The following is an 18,868-nucleotide window of genomic DNA, read 5'->3' as shown; positions in this document are numbered from 1 at the left end:
TTGGTTCTGGGCTGTTTTCTCCATGTGCATTAATTACTTGTTCAAGGTGAAGGAATTAGGAAGACAGAATTTTTCAAGTAGTAGAACAGCTAAGGTTAAAAACAAAGCCAGAAATATGGAGATCTGATTTTAGTTTAGATTAAAACAGTTAGAATACTACTTTTATTGGTGATCTACTTGAGGATTTCTGATGCTCTTTAAAGTCTTTCTTTACCTGGAATAGGGCCGGGCTGTTGCATCTTTATTGTAGCAGAGGGCAGTTGGGCTTCTTTTTGTCTCACATCTTTTGCTTTTAATTTTTAAATATACTTTTAAATAAAAAAATAATGTCAATTTTAAAAACTCAAATATATTTACATGACTATAATGAAAACTAGCAATTCTCTGCCTCATCCTTCCCCAGCCCAGAGTCTTATTCAAGTCTTCCAGCGGTCTTCATGTTTATCTCCACATTTCTAAAATAACATCCTTAAACTTGATTTTTTTGACTTTTCATTTTAGATTTTAGCTATTCCTACTATAAACCATTATTTGTCTCCCTTTACATCTCCCTTCTCTACATCTTTCCAACAGTTATGCCATAAAATTTAATTAAATCAGATTGTGATGTTTGCATTAGTATGGCCATGTACGTGTTGTTCACAGCCAAGGCTCGTATTATGTTATAATTGCATTTCTTATAGGACATTCCCCCTCCTTAGACCTCTGGAATTAATAGTGGCCTTCTTCTCTACTTGCTTGCTTTCCTCTGCATTGGTTGCCAGTTCACCCGTTACTTCTGTGAGAGCATCCTCAGTGTGGCCCTCCAGTCAGCTGTCTGTCAGTGCCAAGTGTTTTCTCTCGGGCCTCCCTCTCGGAGCCAGGCCGTCCTGAGTCCACAGAGGTCATCCCAGGACTTCCCCTTGCCCTCTTCTGGACTATGTCTTTTTTTTTTTTTTTTAAGATTTTATTTATTATTTATTTTTAGAGAGGGAAGGTGGGGGGAGAGAGAAAGAGCGAGAAAGGGAGAGAGGGAGAGAGAGAAACATTAATGTGCTGTTGCTGGAGACTGTGGCCTGCAGCCCAGGCATGTACCCTGACCAGGAATCGAACCTGCAACACTTTGTTCACAGCCCACGCTCAATCTACTGAGCTATGCCAGCCAGGGCCTGGACTATGTCTTTACCTGCTTAGTTTCCTCTCTTTCATTTTGGTGGAATATATCTTCTAGATGATTCCTAAAAGAGTATGAATGGGATGTAGATTTAGAGGGGCTATGGACCAACTCCTTTGTGTGTGTGTTTGTGTGTGTATAGGGTGGGGCCACACCAGCAAGCAGTTCTCAGACACTAGCTGGATATTGTATAATTCAACTCAATTCTGACACTGTATGCCTGGAAATAGGGTCAAATTCCACAGGTTAAGAACTCAGTGCTATGGGGCTGCCCCTGCTTCCATCCCCCAACCCCGCCACTTACACTTAGCATACCAGCCAGAAGCCCAAGCTGTCATCTGTGCCCCCGACCGATGGGCTATAGTTCGGAGGTTCCAATGGCCCCCATCTTGGGTTCGAAGAATTTGTTAGGGCTGCTTACAGAACCCAGAACCATTTTACTTACTGGGTTACCAGTTTATTATCAAAGGATATAATTCAGGAAGAACCAAATGGAAGAGATGCCACTTTCCCTGGAGTTTTCACATGTTCACCAAGCCACTCCATAGACTCCTTTCCTTTGGGTTTTTATGGAGGCTTCATTGCATAGGAATGATTGATTAGATCATTGGCAGTTGGTGATGGGTTCGACCTCTAGCCCCTCTTCCCCTCTCTCAAGGTCAGGTAGATGGGCTGAAAGTTCCCACCATCTTATCACATAATTGATTCTCCTGGCAACTTGCCCCAATACTTAGGTGCCCTCTAAGAACTAACCTCATTAACACATTAGCCTTTATTTTTCTCATCACCTATGAAATTCCAAGGGTTTTAGGAGCTTTGTCAGGAACATTGGCCAAAATATATATATTCCTCATTATAAATGACAACATTTTTTAGAACTGCTTCTCTGAAAACATCTTTAATCTACCCACATACTTGACTGACATTTTGACTATGCATAGGTTTATAGGTTGGAACCCATATCCCCTCAGAAGTTTTAAGGAATTGCTTCATTGTCTTCCAGCTCCCAGTGTTGGTATTGAAAAGGCCTGTGCCAGCCGAACTCCTTATCCATCCTTCATTGTGACTGATTTTCTCCGTAAGCTTTTGAGATTTACTCTTTGTTCCCAGTGTCCAGAAATTTCAGATTGTACTTTGTTGTGGGTCTATGTTCATGCCTTGTGCAGAGCCATGATGGCCCTATATATAGTGAAGCTTGTATTTGGAAATTTGAATTCTTCCTCAGATAATTTCCTTCTCTTAATTTCCTGGTCTTATCTTGTCTTTTGTCCTTCCTTCCTTCCTTCCTTCCTTCCTTCCTTCCTTCCTTCCTTCCTTCCTTCCTTCCTTCCTTTCTTCCTTCCTTCCTTCCTTCCTTCCTTTTCTGTACCTTTTTGGCATTCTTATTAATCGTGTTTTCTTGATTGATCCTCAAGTTTTCTTATCTTCTATATATTATATTCATCTTCGGGTTATACTTCTAGTGTAGATTTGCTCATTTTAACGTTCTAGTCCTTCTGAATTTTTTTTCTGTTACCTTTTGAGTTTTCAAAAGCTCTTATTTTCCGAGTATTCATCTGTAATAGTGTGTTGTTTTTGTTTCAGGGATTCAGTATATTTGTTTATTTCTGAGTCTGTTACAGGTTCTTTTCTGTATTTTTTTTCCTACTCCTTTCGTTGGGTATGTTTCCTCTGAGTTCTTTATGATTATTTTGGTCTTTGCCTGTTATGGTAGAATGTTTGGTGATCTTTAACTTCATATTTATAGTTACCTGTTAGTCATCAAAAAGCCTCTTAGAATACAATAAAGATTAACTACATTTAAAAAATAAAATAAATACAATTTCCACACCAAAAAAAGCCTCTTAGAGCCTGTGTATGTGCGTGTAGTCATGCTTTCGTGCGTGGGAGACCCGACATATTAGGCAGAGACCTTGCCATTTCACTGGGGAGCTTAGTCAGAGAAGGGGGCCGGCAAAGGTCACACTCTTCAGCGTGCAGAGTTTCATTTAACCCCATTATTTTCCATTAGCCCTTCACTTAGTTGTGTGTAGTGTCCCCAAGACTAGAGACTTGCTCATTTATTAATTCTCTCCAGACTTTGATGGTCAGACTTCAGTACACTGCATGGGACAGGGATCTGGGAGGTCTTGTTACTCCTACAAACTGACAACCAGCCTTCCTGTTTTTAGCTCCTTACACCTTTGCCACCAAATATATCTGGTGCCCTCAGTTCTTAAGCCTGTTAAGGGTTCTCTGTTGTGAATTGGCTTGCTTCTTGTTGGCTTCCCTCCCTGCTGGCAGAATGGAAAAACACTTAGCAGAGTGGAGAAAGCGGAAACTCCTCGCCATCCACTTTCCATCTTTGAAAGTGTGCAAATTTGTCTAATCTGAACTTCAGCCCTCCCTGCCTTCTAGTTTCTTCCATTTTTATTCCTTAACTCTCTACTTTCATTCTTTTATTCGGGGAGGGTTCAGGGGGATAGAGGTTCAGTCCCCCATGTCTAACAGGAAGACCCTTAATGCCTTTTTCATGTTCCTGTTCTCCTTTCACTGTGGTTTATTATGAGGTTCAGAGGAGGGTTTCTTTGTTAAATCATTACACAGCTCATCCCTGTTGATTAGCTTCCACATGTTGACAGGTCTGTCTTTGCTCCATAATCACCTCGGAAATTATCCAGCTTCTTTTTCTGACAACCAGTTGCCTGTTATATTGTAAGGGACACAGTTTACCTAAGCATATACAGATGCTGTATTATATTTTTCATTGCTTTTTTTATTTTTGTGGGGAGAGTTTGGAGTTTATATATGACTAAGCACACATATTTGGTTTTCGAAATCAGCTCCTCATCCTACTCTCCCCCTTTTTGGCATGTGTACTATTATTCTGTTCCCTTTATCTCATACATCATAAAATCATCAAGAATGTGTTCTAAAGAATAGCAGGAAAGTAATTTATATACTGCAATTTATCTTTGTTCCTCATAGAATGTGATATATATATATAATGCTTATGGCTTTGTAAATGACTCCAGTTAGGTGCCTGGTAATGCATTTTCTTTAAGGCCCTAATGAAAATATTAGTTCAATAATTTTTGTTTAATTATTGTTTTTATTAAACTCTCAAGATTAACAGTCCATAAGCATAGTTAAGTTTTGCTAAAATGCACCCTTCAAACCTTTTGTGTTTGTTGCAAATTACTCACTAAACCCTTTCACAACACTTAAAAACAGAAATCAAAGAAAAAATAGAACTCAAAAGGTTAATTATTTTGTTAATAAGGAATAGGGTGGTAGGTTAGGGGTCTTACATCACTTTGTGCCTGTTGTGGGTAAGAGGTGCTGAGCCATGAGGTCTCTTTTTTGCCTGTAGGGTCCCATGTTCTTTTTCAGGCTGTTCCCTGTAGAAAGGGGTAGTTGACTTGCTCATTGCTTTTTTGTGGGCCCCAAGTTTGTGTGCGTGTGTGTATGTTTGTGCATGCCCAGCAATGAGGACAGTTCCCTGGCATTGATTAATTAATTGATTGATTGATTGTGTGGCCAGGTGGCCAGAGATATGGCAGGTATTTTAATAGTATCTGTTTTTCAGACACTGTTATCTGAAACTGCTGGTGAAGGCATGTGGTATTGAATCTGCCATGAACACTTCCTTAGAAGCCTTCCCTGATCACTCTGCTTCCCCCAAATAGAGTAGATATGTCTGCTATGTATTTATTTAGCATCCCAAACCACCTATCTTGCTCTTTATTTATCACCATCCCTCATTAGACTAGGCTCTCTGAAAGCAGATTGTGTCTGCATACACATTTATTTGAAATATTCATTTTTTGGATGGATAGATGACATTGTGTAGCCCAAAAATTGCATCTGTCTCATTGATGATTTTTTAAAAAAAGATTTTATTTATTTATTCATTTTTTTAGAGAGAGGGGAAGGGAGGGAGAAAGAGAGGGAGAGAAACATCAGTGTGTGAGAGAAACATCAATTGGATCCCCAAACAGGAATTTGGCCCACAACCCAGGCATGTGCCCTGACTGGGATTCAAACTGGCGACCTTTGGGTTTGCAGGCAGGAGCTCAATACATTGAGCCACATCAGCCAGGGCTCATTGGCCGTTTTGAAGACTCTCCTTCAGTTTGTGCTTCCTGCCATCATTTGAAGGGCCTTTTTTTTTTTTTGCCCCTCCTGTCTGGAACTCTGCCTTTTATTCAAAGAAAAACACCAAACAAAAGTAGATAATTTATTTGGATACTGCCCACTGAGTATAATATTTTGCTGTCAGTCTTAGCTTCATGTCTTAATCACTTAAAATCATACTTTTATATGTTAATATCTTTTTGGTAATTAGGGTAGTCTGTGTTCATTTGTATGCTGTCTGTATGCTCTTGAAATGTTTTGCTATAAAGTCAACACTAGACCTATGAGTTCTGCTTTACTGCCATGATAATGAATGTGTGAAGAACTCAGTAAAATTTAAACCAGTCTCTAAGTTTGTTCTTCAGCTAGAGGAAACTGCCTACTGTTTAGAAAAAAAATAGCAGCTTTATTGAGATATAATTCATATACCACAAAGGTCACCCTTTTAAAATTAACAGTTCATTGTTTTTTCAGAGTTGTGTAACCATCACTGCTATATAATTGCAGAACATTGTTGTCATTCTCCAAAGAAGTGCTACACTCATTAGCAGCCTCTCCTCGTTCTGCTTTATATCTCCGTGAAGCTGCTTATTGTGTGTATTTCACCTAAATATTTACACATTTCATACAGTTTATTAATTTCATACTGGCCTTTTGTGGCTGGCTTCTTTCACTTTTTTTTTCTTTAAGATATTTATTTTTACAGAGGGGGGAAGGCGGGGAGAAAGACAGGGGGAGAAACATTGATGTGCAACAGAAGCACCGATTGGTTGATTGGTTGCCTCTCACACACTCCGAACTGGGGACCTGGCCCCCAGGTCCTCAGGCATGCACCCTGACTGTGCATCGAACTGGTGACCTTGCAGTTCACAGACCAGTGCCCAGTCCACTGAACCACACCAGCCAGGGCTTTCCTTTCACTTTGTATGATGTTTGCAAGATTCATCCATGTGGTGACATATATCAATACTTCATTCCTTTTTATGACCAAATATATTTTATCGTAGCACATTTTGCTTATCTGTGCATCAGATAGTGGACATGTGGGTTCTTCCTGCTCTTTGGCTATTATGAATAATGCTGTTGTGAACTTTCATGTATAAGTTTTTGTGTTGATATGTTTTCTATCCTGATAAGGTCAGGTCTTATCAGGATTGAGTTACTGACTTTACAAATGATTGGGAACTTTAAAAATGTTATTCATATATAACATACATATAGAAATTGTGAATGTTCATCTCAGTGAATATTTACAAAGATATTTATTTACCCATGTAACAAGAACCAAGATCTAGAAAGACACATTGCCTGCATCACTGGGGACTTGTTTGTGTTCGCTCTGGTCTAGGTTGTTTCATTCATTGGAATGCTCTGGTAGAGCTGAAGGCTTATGTTAACTGTACATTTGGAACATAAGCTCAGTAGGTAGCTTATGTCATAGTAGTGAAGTGGCTGAGACAGTGGACTCTAGGGCCTCAGCTACTTGAGTTCAAATCCTAGCCCTACCACTTACGAGCTTTGAGACCACGGGCAAGTTTACTTAACATCTCTGTGCCCCCAATTTCCTCATCTGTAAAATGGGGAGTAATAATATAACTAGATTGCTTAGACAATAGCCTGATAACTGTACTAAGTGCTGTGATACATTATTGTTGTGGTGATTATCATTGCGTATCTCTTCACTAGTGTATAAGCCCCTTGTTTGACTTAATCACTGTATCCCCAGTGGCTAGCACTGTGCCCGGCACATAATAGATACTCAATGAATTTTTGAAGAAGGAAGGAAGGGATTTTGAATAACGAGTGGCAGACTTCCTAAATTTTTTCCTGGCACTGCTTTTAACAGCTACACTTTTTTGTTTACAACAGCTTTTGGAGCTGTTTGACAGCGAAGATCCTCGGGAACGTGACTACTTAAAAACAGTCTTACACAGAATTTATGGCAAGTTTCTTGGTCTTAGAGCATTTATCCGAAAACAGATTAACAATATTTTTCTAAGGTAAGTGGAAGGAGGGAGGAAAAGGAGAAGCAAAATTAGTGGTTTTATAGAAGTAATAAGTAAACCTCAAACATTTGAATGTTACTGGACTGACTTTATCCTCCCCTCCCCCCTCAAAGGTTTGTTTATGAAACAGAACACTTCAATGGTGTAGCTGAACTGCTGGAAATATTAGGAAGGTAAGCACATCTTCATCGGATTGCTAGTCTCAGTTGAGTATCATTCTGTAAGTTAGGTTCAGGTGGTGCCGGGAAGTGCTGACCTAGATCTCTCGCTGTGCACACACCGGATGCTCTCACTTGTGCGCTAGCATGTCTCCCAGCTGACTCTCCGAAACACTGGTCCTCGTTCCCCTTGCCCCAGTTACGCATTGCTCATTCTACTGGGATGACAGGACGAGCTAGCAGTTTATCCCTCGTTGTGCAGACGACGCTTCTGATTGCAGTTAGCCCAGTTACCCCAAGATATCTTACTCTTGTTAGTTTCCAGGCTACCTGTCCTTTGCCAAATCTTTTGAAAGCAGGTTTATAATAGATTGGGAACATTGCCATTTTCAAGGGAACCGTGTACCCAGGTGTAGTTCTTGGACAGCTGTTCCCTGGCGTAGTGGAGTGAATTGGAAAGAGACAGCTGTTGTAGGTCTCGACACACAGGGGAGACAAATGTAACTGAGCAATGAGATTACTTAGTCTCTCCTCCTAATCGGAGGAGAAAAAGAAGGTGGAGTCACATGGTTTTCTCTGCACCTTCCCTAGGCTGGGCTCCAGGATATTCTTGGTCTGAGCACAGATGTCAGGCACAGGAAGGAGTGATGTCTGGAAATGGAAAGGGTCATAAGTGGGCAAGGCAGGCAATTAATTACTCGGGGAAGGAAAAGAGGGAGGAAGAATAAAGAGTTGTTGATACAAATGTTGTTGGGACCGACCATCCACCTAGGTTTAAGAGCACAGGAGCCTGTGCAGGGAGATCACAATCAAATTGTCTTCTCTTCAGTTTCCTTCCGACTTCAGTGTATTCTCTGACATGACTAAGAAATCCTGAAAGCCTCTGGGATGGGTTTTGGGTTGCTCTGGAACAATCATAAGTGGATTAAGATTTAACCTCATCTCACAAGAACAGTTTGTCTTACATTAGCTCGTTGTGGTAACATTGCTAATTCACGTCTCTTTTCTTTTTCCTAGTATTATCAATGGCTTTGCTTTACCTCTTAAGGCAGAACACAAACAGTTTCTGGTGAAAGTGTTGATCCCTTTGCACACCGTCCGGAGCTTATCACTCTTCCACGCCCAGGTAGAATTTTGTGCAACTACTTTTTTTGGAAGCAAAGTAAAGTTTGCAAACCTGATGTTTTCTTGGTAGTGATATATACTTAGTTTTTTTTTAAAAGACTTGTTAAAGTTTAAAATACTCCTCAAAGAAAATAAAAATGTGTATATATGTGTTTTTCAGTGCATAGGAAACTCATGGAAATATTTTTCAATTAGAAGGAGCATTTATTTAGTCCTCTCACTTTTCAGAGGATTTAGATGACTTGCCTGTTCATAAAATTATATATTGAACATGTTGTATGGAACAATATACATGGGCTTTTCAGATTTAGCTCTTTGGACATGGGTAGTCGTTTTTGAATGTTCTCAAACATTTTGTCTCAAACTTATTTTGCAATAGTCTGTAAGTTGCCCTTTGCTCCCTCTTCCAGTTCGTTCATAATTTCTAACTTTCTACACACAAATAAATGCTCGCATAAATAAACAAATTAGTATTTTCACATCTTTTTATTTTTACCCTCCATTACTTTAAAAAGCACACCCTGACTTGTTCCCACTCTTATTTCCATTCTCACACTGCCTTGCATGGTAAGCATGTCATAGAGGGGAGAGAAATGATCTCGTGGTGTTTTAATTTTAGTATTTGAAACCTCTGACTCTCCCCTCCCTGCAGAGGGAATGTTTTGAGTTTGCATAAAAATGTAACACATTTTTCTGAGCAGTGTTCCTCTTTAAATGTGAAATTCTGTATTTCGAGGAAAAATTAGTCCATATGCTTCTCATTTAGAACACCCTCAAAATGTTTCGCAAGAGTAGATTTTTTTGTCCAAGAATCTTTACCAGTCCTTTTCCAAATCTTGCCTCTAGTTTTTGAACAAGGTATCACATTTCATGATCATTTAAAGGAATTCCTATCTAGGTGAGTTTTATCAGATGTAAAAACTCATATTTCTCCCGGTTGTAACTGGCAGTAGAACATTTTATGTCTTCCTGAAACTACTGTAGTTTGCATGTGCCACGTCAGGCAGTCAGCAGGGGTTTCGGGAAGAGCCTGCTCCTTACAGAGGACTCTTCTGGAGCCACAGTAAAACCCGGTACTCTGGACGTTAGCAAGGAGTGAAAGGAAGCCCATGAGATGTAACTCAGACTGTATGCAGATGAGTTACGTTCAGAATATACTTAATGTGATATTTCACCTCTGCTTTTCATTAGCTGGCTAGTTCATGCCCCAATGTTCTTTTTTAAAAACCTCTCCTGGAACCTTATTAGTATCAATCTTTTTATTTTGCTTTATATATTTTTTATTTTTTAAATGAATTGGACATGAAGTTACTAAAACCAGAATCTGGAAACTCTTTGGGAAGTTTTACTGATATATCTTTTGTGCCCTTAGTATGTAGAATTTCCAATTTTGTTATTCTTTCTTTTATGTTTCTCCAGCTGGCATATTGCATAGTACAGTTTCTGGAGAAAGATCCTTCACTCACAGAACCAGTAAGTGTTTTTTTCCTTATGTTTGAATTATGGATCACTTTTCATGGAGTTTATATGAAAAATTAAGTGTCATTTGTTTTTCTCCTTCTCATTTTAGGTTATTCGGGGGTTAATGAAATTTTGGCCCAAAACATGTAGTCAGAAAGAGGTAAGTGCTTATTCAGTGTGTTAATAGCTTACTAAATACTTGGCTGAGTGCCAGGCATTGAGCTAATAAGCATGTATAAAATGTATTCACTCATTTAGTCCTCACTGTAGCTCTGTAAGGCAGGAGTGTAAATATTCTCATTTCACTGGCTAAGAAATTGATGCCTAGAGAAGTTAAGTAGCCTACCTGAGCACGCCAAGTGGCAATGGTTAGGCCAGAGCCCAGCTTCCTGGTCGGTGAACCCTGGACTTTTATCAGAGTGCTGCTCAGCCCCATGGAAGCCCAAGTCATGTGTCCAACTGTCTAGCTCTCTCGATGTCACCTTCCTAGCGGCCACTTTTGTAGTATGGAGGAGGTTTTGCTATTGCTATAGATAGATGCTAGAGCAACCTGCCTAAATACCACTTCAAAGCATAATATAGATGGGACTGTACTATGTACAGTCGTAAACTGTATCACAGACCTCCAGTTTCAGCTGTTCACAGGCGGCCCTGGAACCCTGTCCCCTGCAGTGATCTGTACTTGGCTGAGACCTAACCGGGCACATGCATGTGAAGTTGTTGGGGGGGTGGAGAGTGAGTCTCAGCTTGGAGGTGAGCCTAGCTGGGTACCAACCAGATCTGCACCCCCTCTTCCGAAAGGTTAGAAACCATGTGAAAATGCACCCCCCGCAAAGGTCAGCTGTTAGTTTTACATTCTGGAAAATTTTTGAGATAATTTATGTATCTTGACAAATGGCAAGGGTCTATTGAACTTTGCTTTTAACAGAAACCCCCTCCTTTCCCAAATCAGTTTCAATTCTCTAAAACCATACTTTACACAATTTCAGAAAATTAATCTAATTTTTAAATACCTGTTAGGTAAAATTAAAAGCATACATTGCTGTCTATATGTATCTTACAATGTGAAGACATTGTCATTTTTCATATTTTAATTGCAAACTTAATTTTTTCTGAGGTACTTAGTTTTCATGCCTAAATAGGTAACTGCTTTTTATTTCTTGGTCCATTTCCCATTATATATAAAACACTTGATTATATTTATTATGTGGCTCCATTTTGTGATCTGAAAGCAGTTTCTTAAGGTCACGAGATTCATTTTGCTTGAGAGCGAACAGTTGTGTACGTGTGCATGTGCGTGTGTAAGTGTGGAGATTGGGTGAGTGTGTGCTCAGGGTAGAAAGGGCCCCTTTATGGGGGCGAATCTGCTCACTTGTATCTCTCTGACTCTGTGTCCTAAAGGAACACCTGGCACAGAGCAAGGCTGTGAGCATTTGGGAAACATCTGCATGGGGCACTGCAGACTTCCGTCCACACGTGCAGGACAGCCACGCCCCATTGTTTAAAAACAGTGGGTGAGGGGAGGAGATAGCTGGGTTGATAGCAACAGAGAAGAGGGCCCCCCAGAGCCAGTCCTGGTTCACAGGGCCCTGCTGCATTGTCTCAGTGCCCTTGTTCTTGTAATTGATATAATGCATTTTTCCAAAAATAGTCTTTCCAATATTTTTTCCATAGAGCGTAGGGGACTTGCTCTCAACAAGTACCTTCTGGAGAATTCCTTGTGAATGAACACCTTCTAACACGAGTTAATACCTGATTTGTTCATGTTTAGTTGTATGTGTAAATTTTTCTTAAAACAGTGTGAACTCTCCTTAATTCCCATCATTCCTGTGGATTTGTTTAATAAAGTGCCTGACATTTTGTGTTTTGCATGTACTTACAGGTTATGTTCCTTGGGGAGCTGGAAGAAATATTGGATGTGATTGAACCGTCACAGTTTGTTAAAATTCAAGAACCTTTGTTTAAACAAATTGCCAAGTGTGTATCTAGCCCCCATTTTCAGGTTAGTGCGAAGGAGGGCAGGGGCCAGAGTGGCCTATGCAACACGTATTATTTTGGTAAAATTTTATTTGTATTGAAAAAATATAATAGACTCTAGCTACCTGTTGTTACTTATTTGCAGTTTTTTCACATAATAATAATGTTTACAATAGGCGCCTTTATCTCAAGGACCTGTTACACACCAGCCGCCCTGATGGTTCTTTCTGCTCGGTAACTTTAGTTCTCACGGCTGCCCTGCATGGAGGCCAGCATAGTTTTTACAGATGTGAACACTGTGCTCAGCGTGGGAAGTAGTTTGTCTCGAGTAAAGTAGCTGAATGAGAGGTAGACTGGTCAAGTCCCTATAGTGTGTAAGAGAGAGTACTGAAGAAAGCTTATGGGCAAAAGGATGCTAATATTTCATACTGTGCTAGATGCTTTACATACATTATTTCTGAACTGCAGATTATCTTATGAAGCCTCCTCCCCACCCCATTTTGCAGATAAAAAATGAGGCTCAGAATAATTTGCTCAAGATCCCAAGTTGATAGGGAGTGGAGTCAGTAGGTAGTTTCTTGTCAGGACCTTCCTGTGGCAGCACTCTGCCTCCTTGTGGCCACTCTGGGAGAGTACAGGGCAGGTGAACCTGGGCAGCCCTTTTCTCAGCTGGGCCCTGGCTGCATGGCTGCAGTGATGAGGAGCCCGTGCAGGAGGGAAGTGGGTAATCTGGGGTGAAAGCACAGTAGGTTTTACCCTTTGCTATCTCAGCAAAGTCCAAGTTACAGAGTAGAGAATTGACTTTATATACGGCCTGCCGGCGTGGAGCGCTTGTTCAGACTGTAGTCAGCAGCACAGAACCACACAGCAAACAGTGACTGGATGGTGGGCTCGTTCCCTGCGCTGTCATTATCCTGCATAGTTAGAGGCACGGCTGTTCTTGGAACACATCCTAGTAGGTCAAGTCAGCGGTCTTGTGACAATCTTGGGACTTGTCCCACAAAGCCCCCCAAATAAATAAATAAAACCCCAAAGAGCAGAAACTCTTATGTGAACCATTGCATTCAGATGATCTAACACATGTCTGGATTAAACAAAAATTCAGGATACTGTGTAGGTGTTTTGCATATTATACATGCCTGGGTGCTCAAACATGAATCATCTGGCTTATTTAACTTATTTTTCAGTTTTCATGAGCGTGTTTGGTGTAATGGACGGCAAGGAGCAGGAATCTTTTAAAATGAATATCACTGGGGAGGATGAAGTGTGATTTTCAGAAACTGAGACAGAGGGTCTTCTCTTCATCAGGGAGGGCTGTGTTAGTTGGACGAACTACTCTAACAGAACACCGCGTTGGGTGGCTTATGACCAACAGAAAGCTGGAAGTCTGGCATCCAGGTGCCAGCATGGTTAGGTGAGGGCCCTCTTCTGGGTCACAGACTTGCTGCGTCCTCATGTGGCGGAAGGGGCTGGGGAGCTCTCTGGGGCCTTTTTGAAAGGCACTGATCCCATCATGAAGGCTCCTTTCTAGTGACTAAGTACCTTCTAAAGGCTCTGCCTACTAGGACCATCATCTTTGGGGGCAGGGATCTTAACATACGAGTTTTGATGTTTACAAGCCTATGAGCAAATGTTTAGACCTTAGTGGTTTCCATAACAGAACACCACAGGCTGTGTGGCTTGAACAGCAGAAGTCACTTCCCACAGTTCTGGAGGCTGGAAGTCTGGGGTCAGTGCACCAGCACGGTGGGGTTCTGGGGAAGGTTGGCTTTCTGTTTTGCAGACGGCCACCTTCTCACTCGTCCTCACAAAGCCTTTCCTGGAATGAGAGGTGCTCTCGTCTGGTAAGGTCACCAGGCCTGTCGAATTAGGGGCTTAAACCTTCTGACCTCACTTAACCTTAATTACCTTCGATCTCTGAATACACCCACTGGGGGTTAGGGCTTCAACACAGGAGTTGGCGGGGAGTGGGGACATGACATAGTTCAGTCCATAGCAGAAAGAAAAAAGAATTTTAAATTGACAGAAGTAGAACTGAGAACAAAAGAAAGTAAAGGGGTTCTTTGCTCATTCATTAAGTGTTCATTGGTTCACCCAGCAGACATTTATCCGGTGCTTCTCTGTGTAGCCAGATACCTATCACTTCTTGCTCCAGGTGTGGCACTGGGGTTGGCAGGTTCCTGGCTGGAGACAGTGCCACCGTGTGTGTAGGAGGACAGTGGTCCCAGGAAGGTAGTGGTTCTGTTCTAGTGTCAGATACGTTACCTTTTACTTTGCATAAACAACGCCTTTCCTCTTTAAGGGGCTTTACCTGGATATTGTCTTTCTGGGAATGATTTACATGTTAACATACAGATGTATACAGGTTAGGATACTTGTTAGCATTAAGTGGCTCATTGTTGGATATAGGAAAAGCCTAGATTCCCTCCTTCTTCACCAGCATCCTCCCATGGTCTCTTTAAAAATTCCTCCTTTTAGTTGTAAGTTTCAGAGCAGCCTCGTCCTATTCCCCTCCTTTCCTTGCTTCATGTTCTGCCTGTCTGAGACCCACCAAGTGCTTCATGGTCGTCGGGCAAACTGTCTGTGTTGGTGCCTGTGCCCTCCCTTCCGGTAATGCCCTCAGCCTCCAATGCCCTTTCCTTCTTTCATTCTCTGAAGCCCGGCCTAGCTGCCACCTCCTGTGCTGCAGCCCTGCCTCTCCCCTCCCCCACGTCATCTGGGTGGTTCTTTCTGCCCTTCCTTCCAGCACTTTATTTCTTGTCTGATACGACATTTACCACAGTTCACACTGGACAGGCTCATAGATTCCTCCTTTCCCCACTGATATATGAACTCCATAGGGATAGCAGGGTAATGAGGTTAAGAGCAAGGACTTTGGAGTCTGCCACTTGCTGGACGTGTGACCTTGAGCCTCAATTTCCTCATTTGCAAAGTATGATGGCACCTGTTCTGTGTGTTGGTTGTGAGGATTAGGTAACATGTGTGCGAAGCACTTTGCACAGTGCTGGCATGCAGTGAGCATTCAGTAGTGATTGTTTCCTTTGTGCTCTCAGAGCCTAGGGCCTCTAGTCCCAGGACGGTTTTTGAACCAGGCTGAATAATGAGAATGGAAAGTTCTAATTCCTCACAGTCTGTGGTTGGGTGCATCTTATACCATTTTTTTTTTAAGATTAAATTTAATTCATTAAATTAAAACATAATTTCTTAATCTAATTGAATGAAAAAAAGTCACTCTTCCCTTTGTCTATGTAACTACACTTTTTAGAGTTTTTAGATTTTTTGGAGATTTTGGCTCATGATTCTTACTATTTTAGATTTTTAGATTATCTTTTGAAGTGTCCGTTGAATTCGTAGAGTCATTTGATAGTGTGGTAGTAAGAGAAAAGGGATGTGAGATAGCAGGCAGGCCTGCACCCACTGTTGTCCCCGAGTCTGGAAGCAGAGTGACTCTCTCCTGGCTAATGTACTTCAGAGGAAGGGAGACAGAAATGAACTCTGGAAAGAGTCCGGGCTTTTACCATTTACTAGTAACGTGACCGTGGCCGGGTTACCAATCTCTCTGAAGCTCAGTGTCCCCCTCTGCACAGTGAGCACAGCAATAACTGTCCTCAGGGGCTGGCGAAGGGGGGCATTCTACCTGCAGTGCAGGCACAGCGCCTGCGTAGGAGGTGCTCAGCAGTGGAGACTGCTGTGCAGTGACGGGCAGCTGGGTGTTTCTCAGCAGCGATGGACTGAACGCCAGCTGTGTGCTGTGTGGGTGAAAGAGGTGAGCCAGGAAGGGGGTTACAGTGGTGGGGAAACGGTGTCGCATAGGGAGTAAAGGAGTCTGGGGCTTGGGAGCTATGCAGAAAACTGTAGAGTCAGATTAAGTGGGCAGTGTGATAGGAGATAGACATAGGTAGGAAAACCGTCGTTTCCTTCCCCACATTGATGGACCACTTTGTAACTTTCTGAAATACTTTAAATCCACAAAAATGTAGAGTGATTAATACTTAATTTTACATTTGATTGAATGATATAAAAGTAACCTTAAATACTTTTGTTTGGAGATGTATAATTTTATATTTGTGCTTTCTTAACTTTTTTTTTTCCTAAAGGTGGCGGAAAGGGCGCTGTATTATTGGAATAATGAATACATCATGAGTTTGATAGAAGAAAACTCGAACGTCATCCTTCCCATCATGTTTTCCAGTCTTTATAGGATTTCAAAAGAACATTGGAATCCGTAGGTTTTCTCCTCCCTCCCTCCCTCCCTCCCTCCCTCCCTCTTCCCTCCCTCCCTCCCTCCCTCCCTCCCTCCTTCCCTCCTTCCCTTCTTTCCTTCCTCCCCCCCCCTTCCTCCTTCCTTCCCTTTCTCCTTCCCTGTCTTATTCTCTTCCTTTGGTCTTCTCTTCCTCCCTCCTTCTCTTTTGCATAATAAAATGTCTTCAGTGCTTCCTCTGTGCCAGATGCTATGCTTGTTGCTAAAGACAGATATGTGAAAAGGTGAAATCCCTACCTTTTCAAATTCACTGACTGGTTGGCAAGACCCACAGTGAACAGATGCTTTATAAAATAGCGTCTTATGTGTGTTTTGTTAACACACCAGTTCACAGGAGGGCCTCTGGCCTGTCTGTGAAGGTAGCAGACGTGGGGATGCTCTGGAGCAAGAGGAGAGACTGGTGGACAGTTATTAGATGGTGGCAGGTGGATGGGATGGGGGAAGCCATTTTTTTATTTTTATGAAAGATTGTATTTATTTTGAGAGACGGAAGGGAGGGAGAAGGAGAGGAAGAGAAACATGGATGTGAATGATAAACATCGATGAGTTGCCTCTCATATACTCCCCCACTGGGGACCGAACCCACAACCCAGACATGTGCCCTGACCAGGAATCTAACTGGCAACATTTGGGTTTGCTGGATGCCGCCCAACCAACTGAGCCACGCTGGTCAGGGCTGGGGAAAAGCCCTTTTAGAATGTGGATCCGTCTGAGTTTGAGACAGATCTATCTGCGGGTTAAAGCACAAGGTACTTTGGGGAGGTTGCTGGAAGATAAGGTTAGAAAGGGGAATGGGGCCCACATGAGCTTTTACCAAGATCTATTTCTTAAAAACCAACTCAGTCATTATATGTGTTTTCTAGGGAAGAAAAGTTTACGGTCTTCAGAGGGAACTTTAACATCTAGTTCTATGAAAGTTAAAGCGTTCTGTACTTGAATGGCTTTACATATTTCCCTGTGGAATAGAAAGAAAAGTTAAGGCTGCATTAAAAATTAGCAAACAGATTTCAGTATATGTGTAATTTGGCTTTAAAAGTTTTGCGTACAACTGTAAAATAACACATTTTTCATTTTTCAAATTTGCCAAATTTTATTAAGACGTGAAAATTATGAGCTGATAAACAATGAAGTCTCCTTATACAGATAGTCTCTTGAGAACCTAGAGAGGGGTTTTACCAGGGTGTGTAACCACTCAGTGTGCCGGCTTCGGCCTTCTCCACTACTGTGCACAGGAGGTCATTCCCCGCGACAGAAGGGAGCACACGTTTTCCTTTAATAATGGGCAATGGGAAGAAGCACCACAGCAAGGACACCTTCTTATAAATGTTTTGGAAACATCAAACCCATTATTTATTTAACATATGGCCTAACTTTTACCAGTGCCTTTTTCAGAGGTATTGGGAGCATGTTGCAAAATGGAAGCACTGTTGTATATTTTGCAAAGGGCAATGCTCCTTAGACTCTAGTCTGAAGCTGTCAAGCCCATCATGGGAGAGAGTGAATATTGCCCAAGAGCTTATTCTTCCACTCAGTACTGGAGAAGGATGGATCACTGTTTTGGCTGTTTAGCTGCAGAATGTTCCACAGCTAATAGCAGCCATGACCAGCTTACCAGTTGCCTTACCAGGCAATGTACTGGGGACTCAGCGGGTGTGAATGGATTGATGCAAGTCACAACTAGAAACATAACTCATTAAACTGCCCAACTTAAAGGGGTTTAGTATCATATCTTTGAATATGAATAATACATATTACTTGTTGCCATGGGAACAGCTTTTGATTTTGATGAATTATGTATATTATCCCTTTAAAAATAAGATTCTGTGCAAATTCAGGTCTATAAGGTTAGTTCTACCACAGGTGCTCATTTTTAAGCGTGAAGTTGCTTTATTTTATGCTTGCCTTTTTATTAAATGGAATTAACAACTGTCCACAGGCAAGTCTATTCTGGGTACCAATAATTTGAAGGGCAAAATTAGATCTTCCTTTTGTTTAATCCTGCCATCCCTCAGAAAGATATCTTTCTTTGAACAGTGAGGAATGTCACTCTTGATGTGTAATTGAACTGTAGGTCCTTCCTAGTTCCAACTAAAAAGGGATGGAGATAGTACGCAACACGTGGGGCTTAGTCAAAGCTCATGCTTCCTCTTTCTTCATGCAGCATCCCATATGTAAGACTAACCAGCTGGTTCCCTTTTCTCTGCTTCCAGGGCTATCGTGGCGTTAGTCTACAACGTGCTAAAGGCATTTATGGAAATGAACAGCACCATGTTTGATGAGCTGACAGCCACATACAAGTCAGATCGTCAGCGGTAACTTTTTAAAGCTTTTTTGTCAGCTATGTGTAAAACTATTGAGTTCTTTCCTTGCTCTTTGCTCAAATTGTTTGCTTGCACCGAGATCCTAAGCAGCACAATTTTATTTATTTGAGGTTTTTTGGTTTTGTTTTTAGATTTTATTTATTTATTTTTTTCGGAGAGAAAAAGGGAGGGAGAGAAACAGCAATGCGTGGTTGCCTCTCATGTGCCCCTACTGGGGACCTCACCTATAACCCAAGCATGTGCCCTGACTGGGAACTGAACTGCTACACTCAGTTTCATAGGCCAGTGCT

General features: G+C 41.6%; 1 protein-coding gene across 3 annotated transcripts in view; it reads left to right on the top strand.

Moving 5' to 3' along the window:
• The window catches only part of PPP2R5E (protein phosphatase 2 regulatory subunit B'epsilon), a 143,474-nt gene that overhangs the window by 114,498 nt on the left and 10,108 nt on the right, over window positions 1–18,868 (top strand). For all 3 annotated transcript variants that reach the window (XM_045822271.1, XM_045822270.1, XM_045822272.1), the window contains 8 exons: window positions 7,139–7,269; window positions 7,389–7,448; window positions 8,451–8,559; window positions 9,978–10,031; window positions 10,129–10,179; window positions 11,902–12,021; window positions 16,094–16,221; window positions 18,468–18,569. In XM_045822271.1, coding sequence (XP_045678227.1) covers window positions 7,139–7,269; window positions 7,389–7,448; window positions 8,451–8,559; window positions 9,978–10,031; window positions 10,129–10,179; window positions 11,902–12,021; window positions 16,094–16,221; window positions 18,468–18,569 — 755 coding nt within the window. The remainder of the gene's footprint in view (window positions 1–7,138; window positions 7,270–7,388; window positions 7,449–8,450; window positions 8,560–9,977; window positions 10,032–10,128; window positions 10,180–11,901; window positions 12,022–16,093; window positions 16,222–18,467; window positions 18,570–18,868) is intronic.

This window comes from Phyllostomus hastatus, unplaced genomic scaffold (genome assembly GCF_019186645.2).
Source record: "Phyllostomus hastatus isolate PE091 unplaced genomic scaffold, TTU_PhHast_1.1 phas_scaffold_501, whole genome shotgun sequence".
Taxonomy (NCBI): Eukaryota; Metazoa; Chordata; class Mammalia; order Chiroptera; family Phyllostomidae; genus Phyllostomus; species Phyllostomus hastatus.
This window is presented reverse-complemented; position numbering and strand designations above follow the sequence as displayed.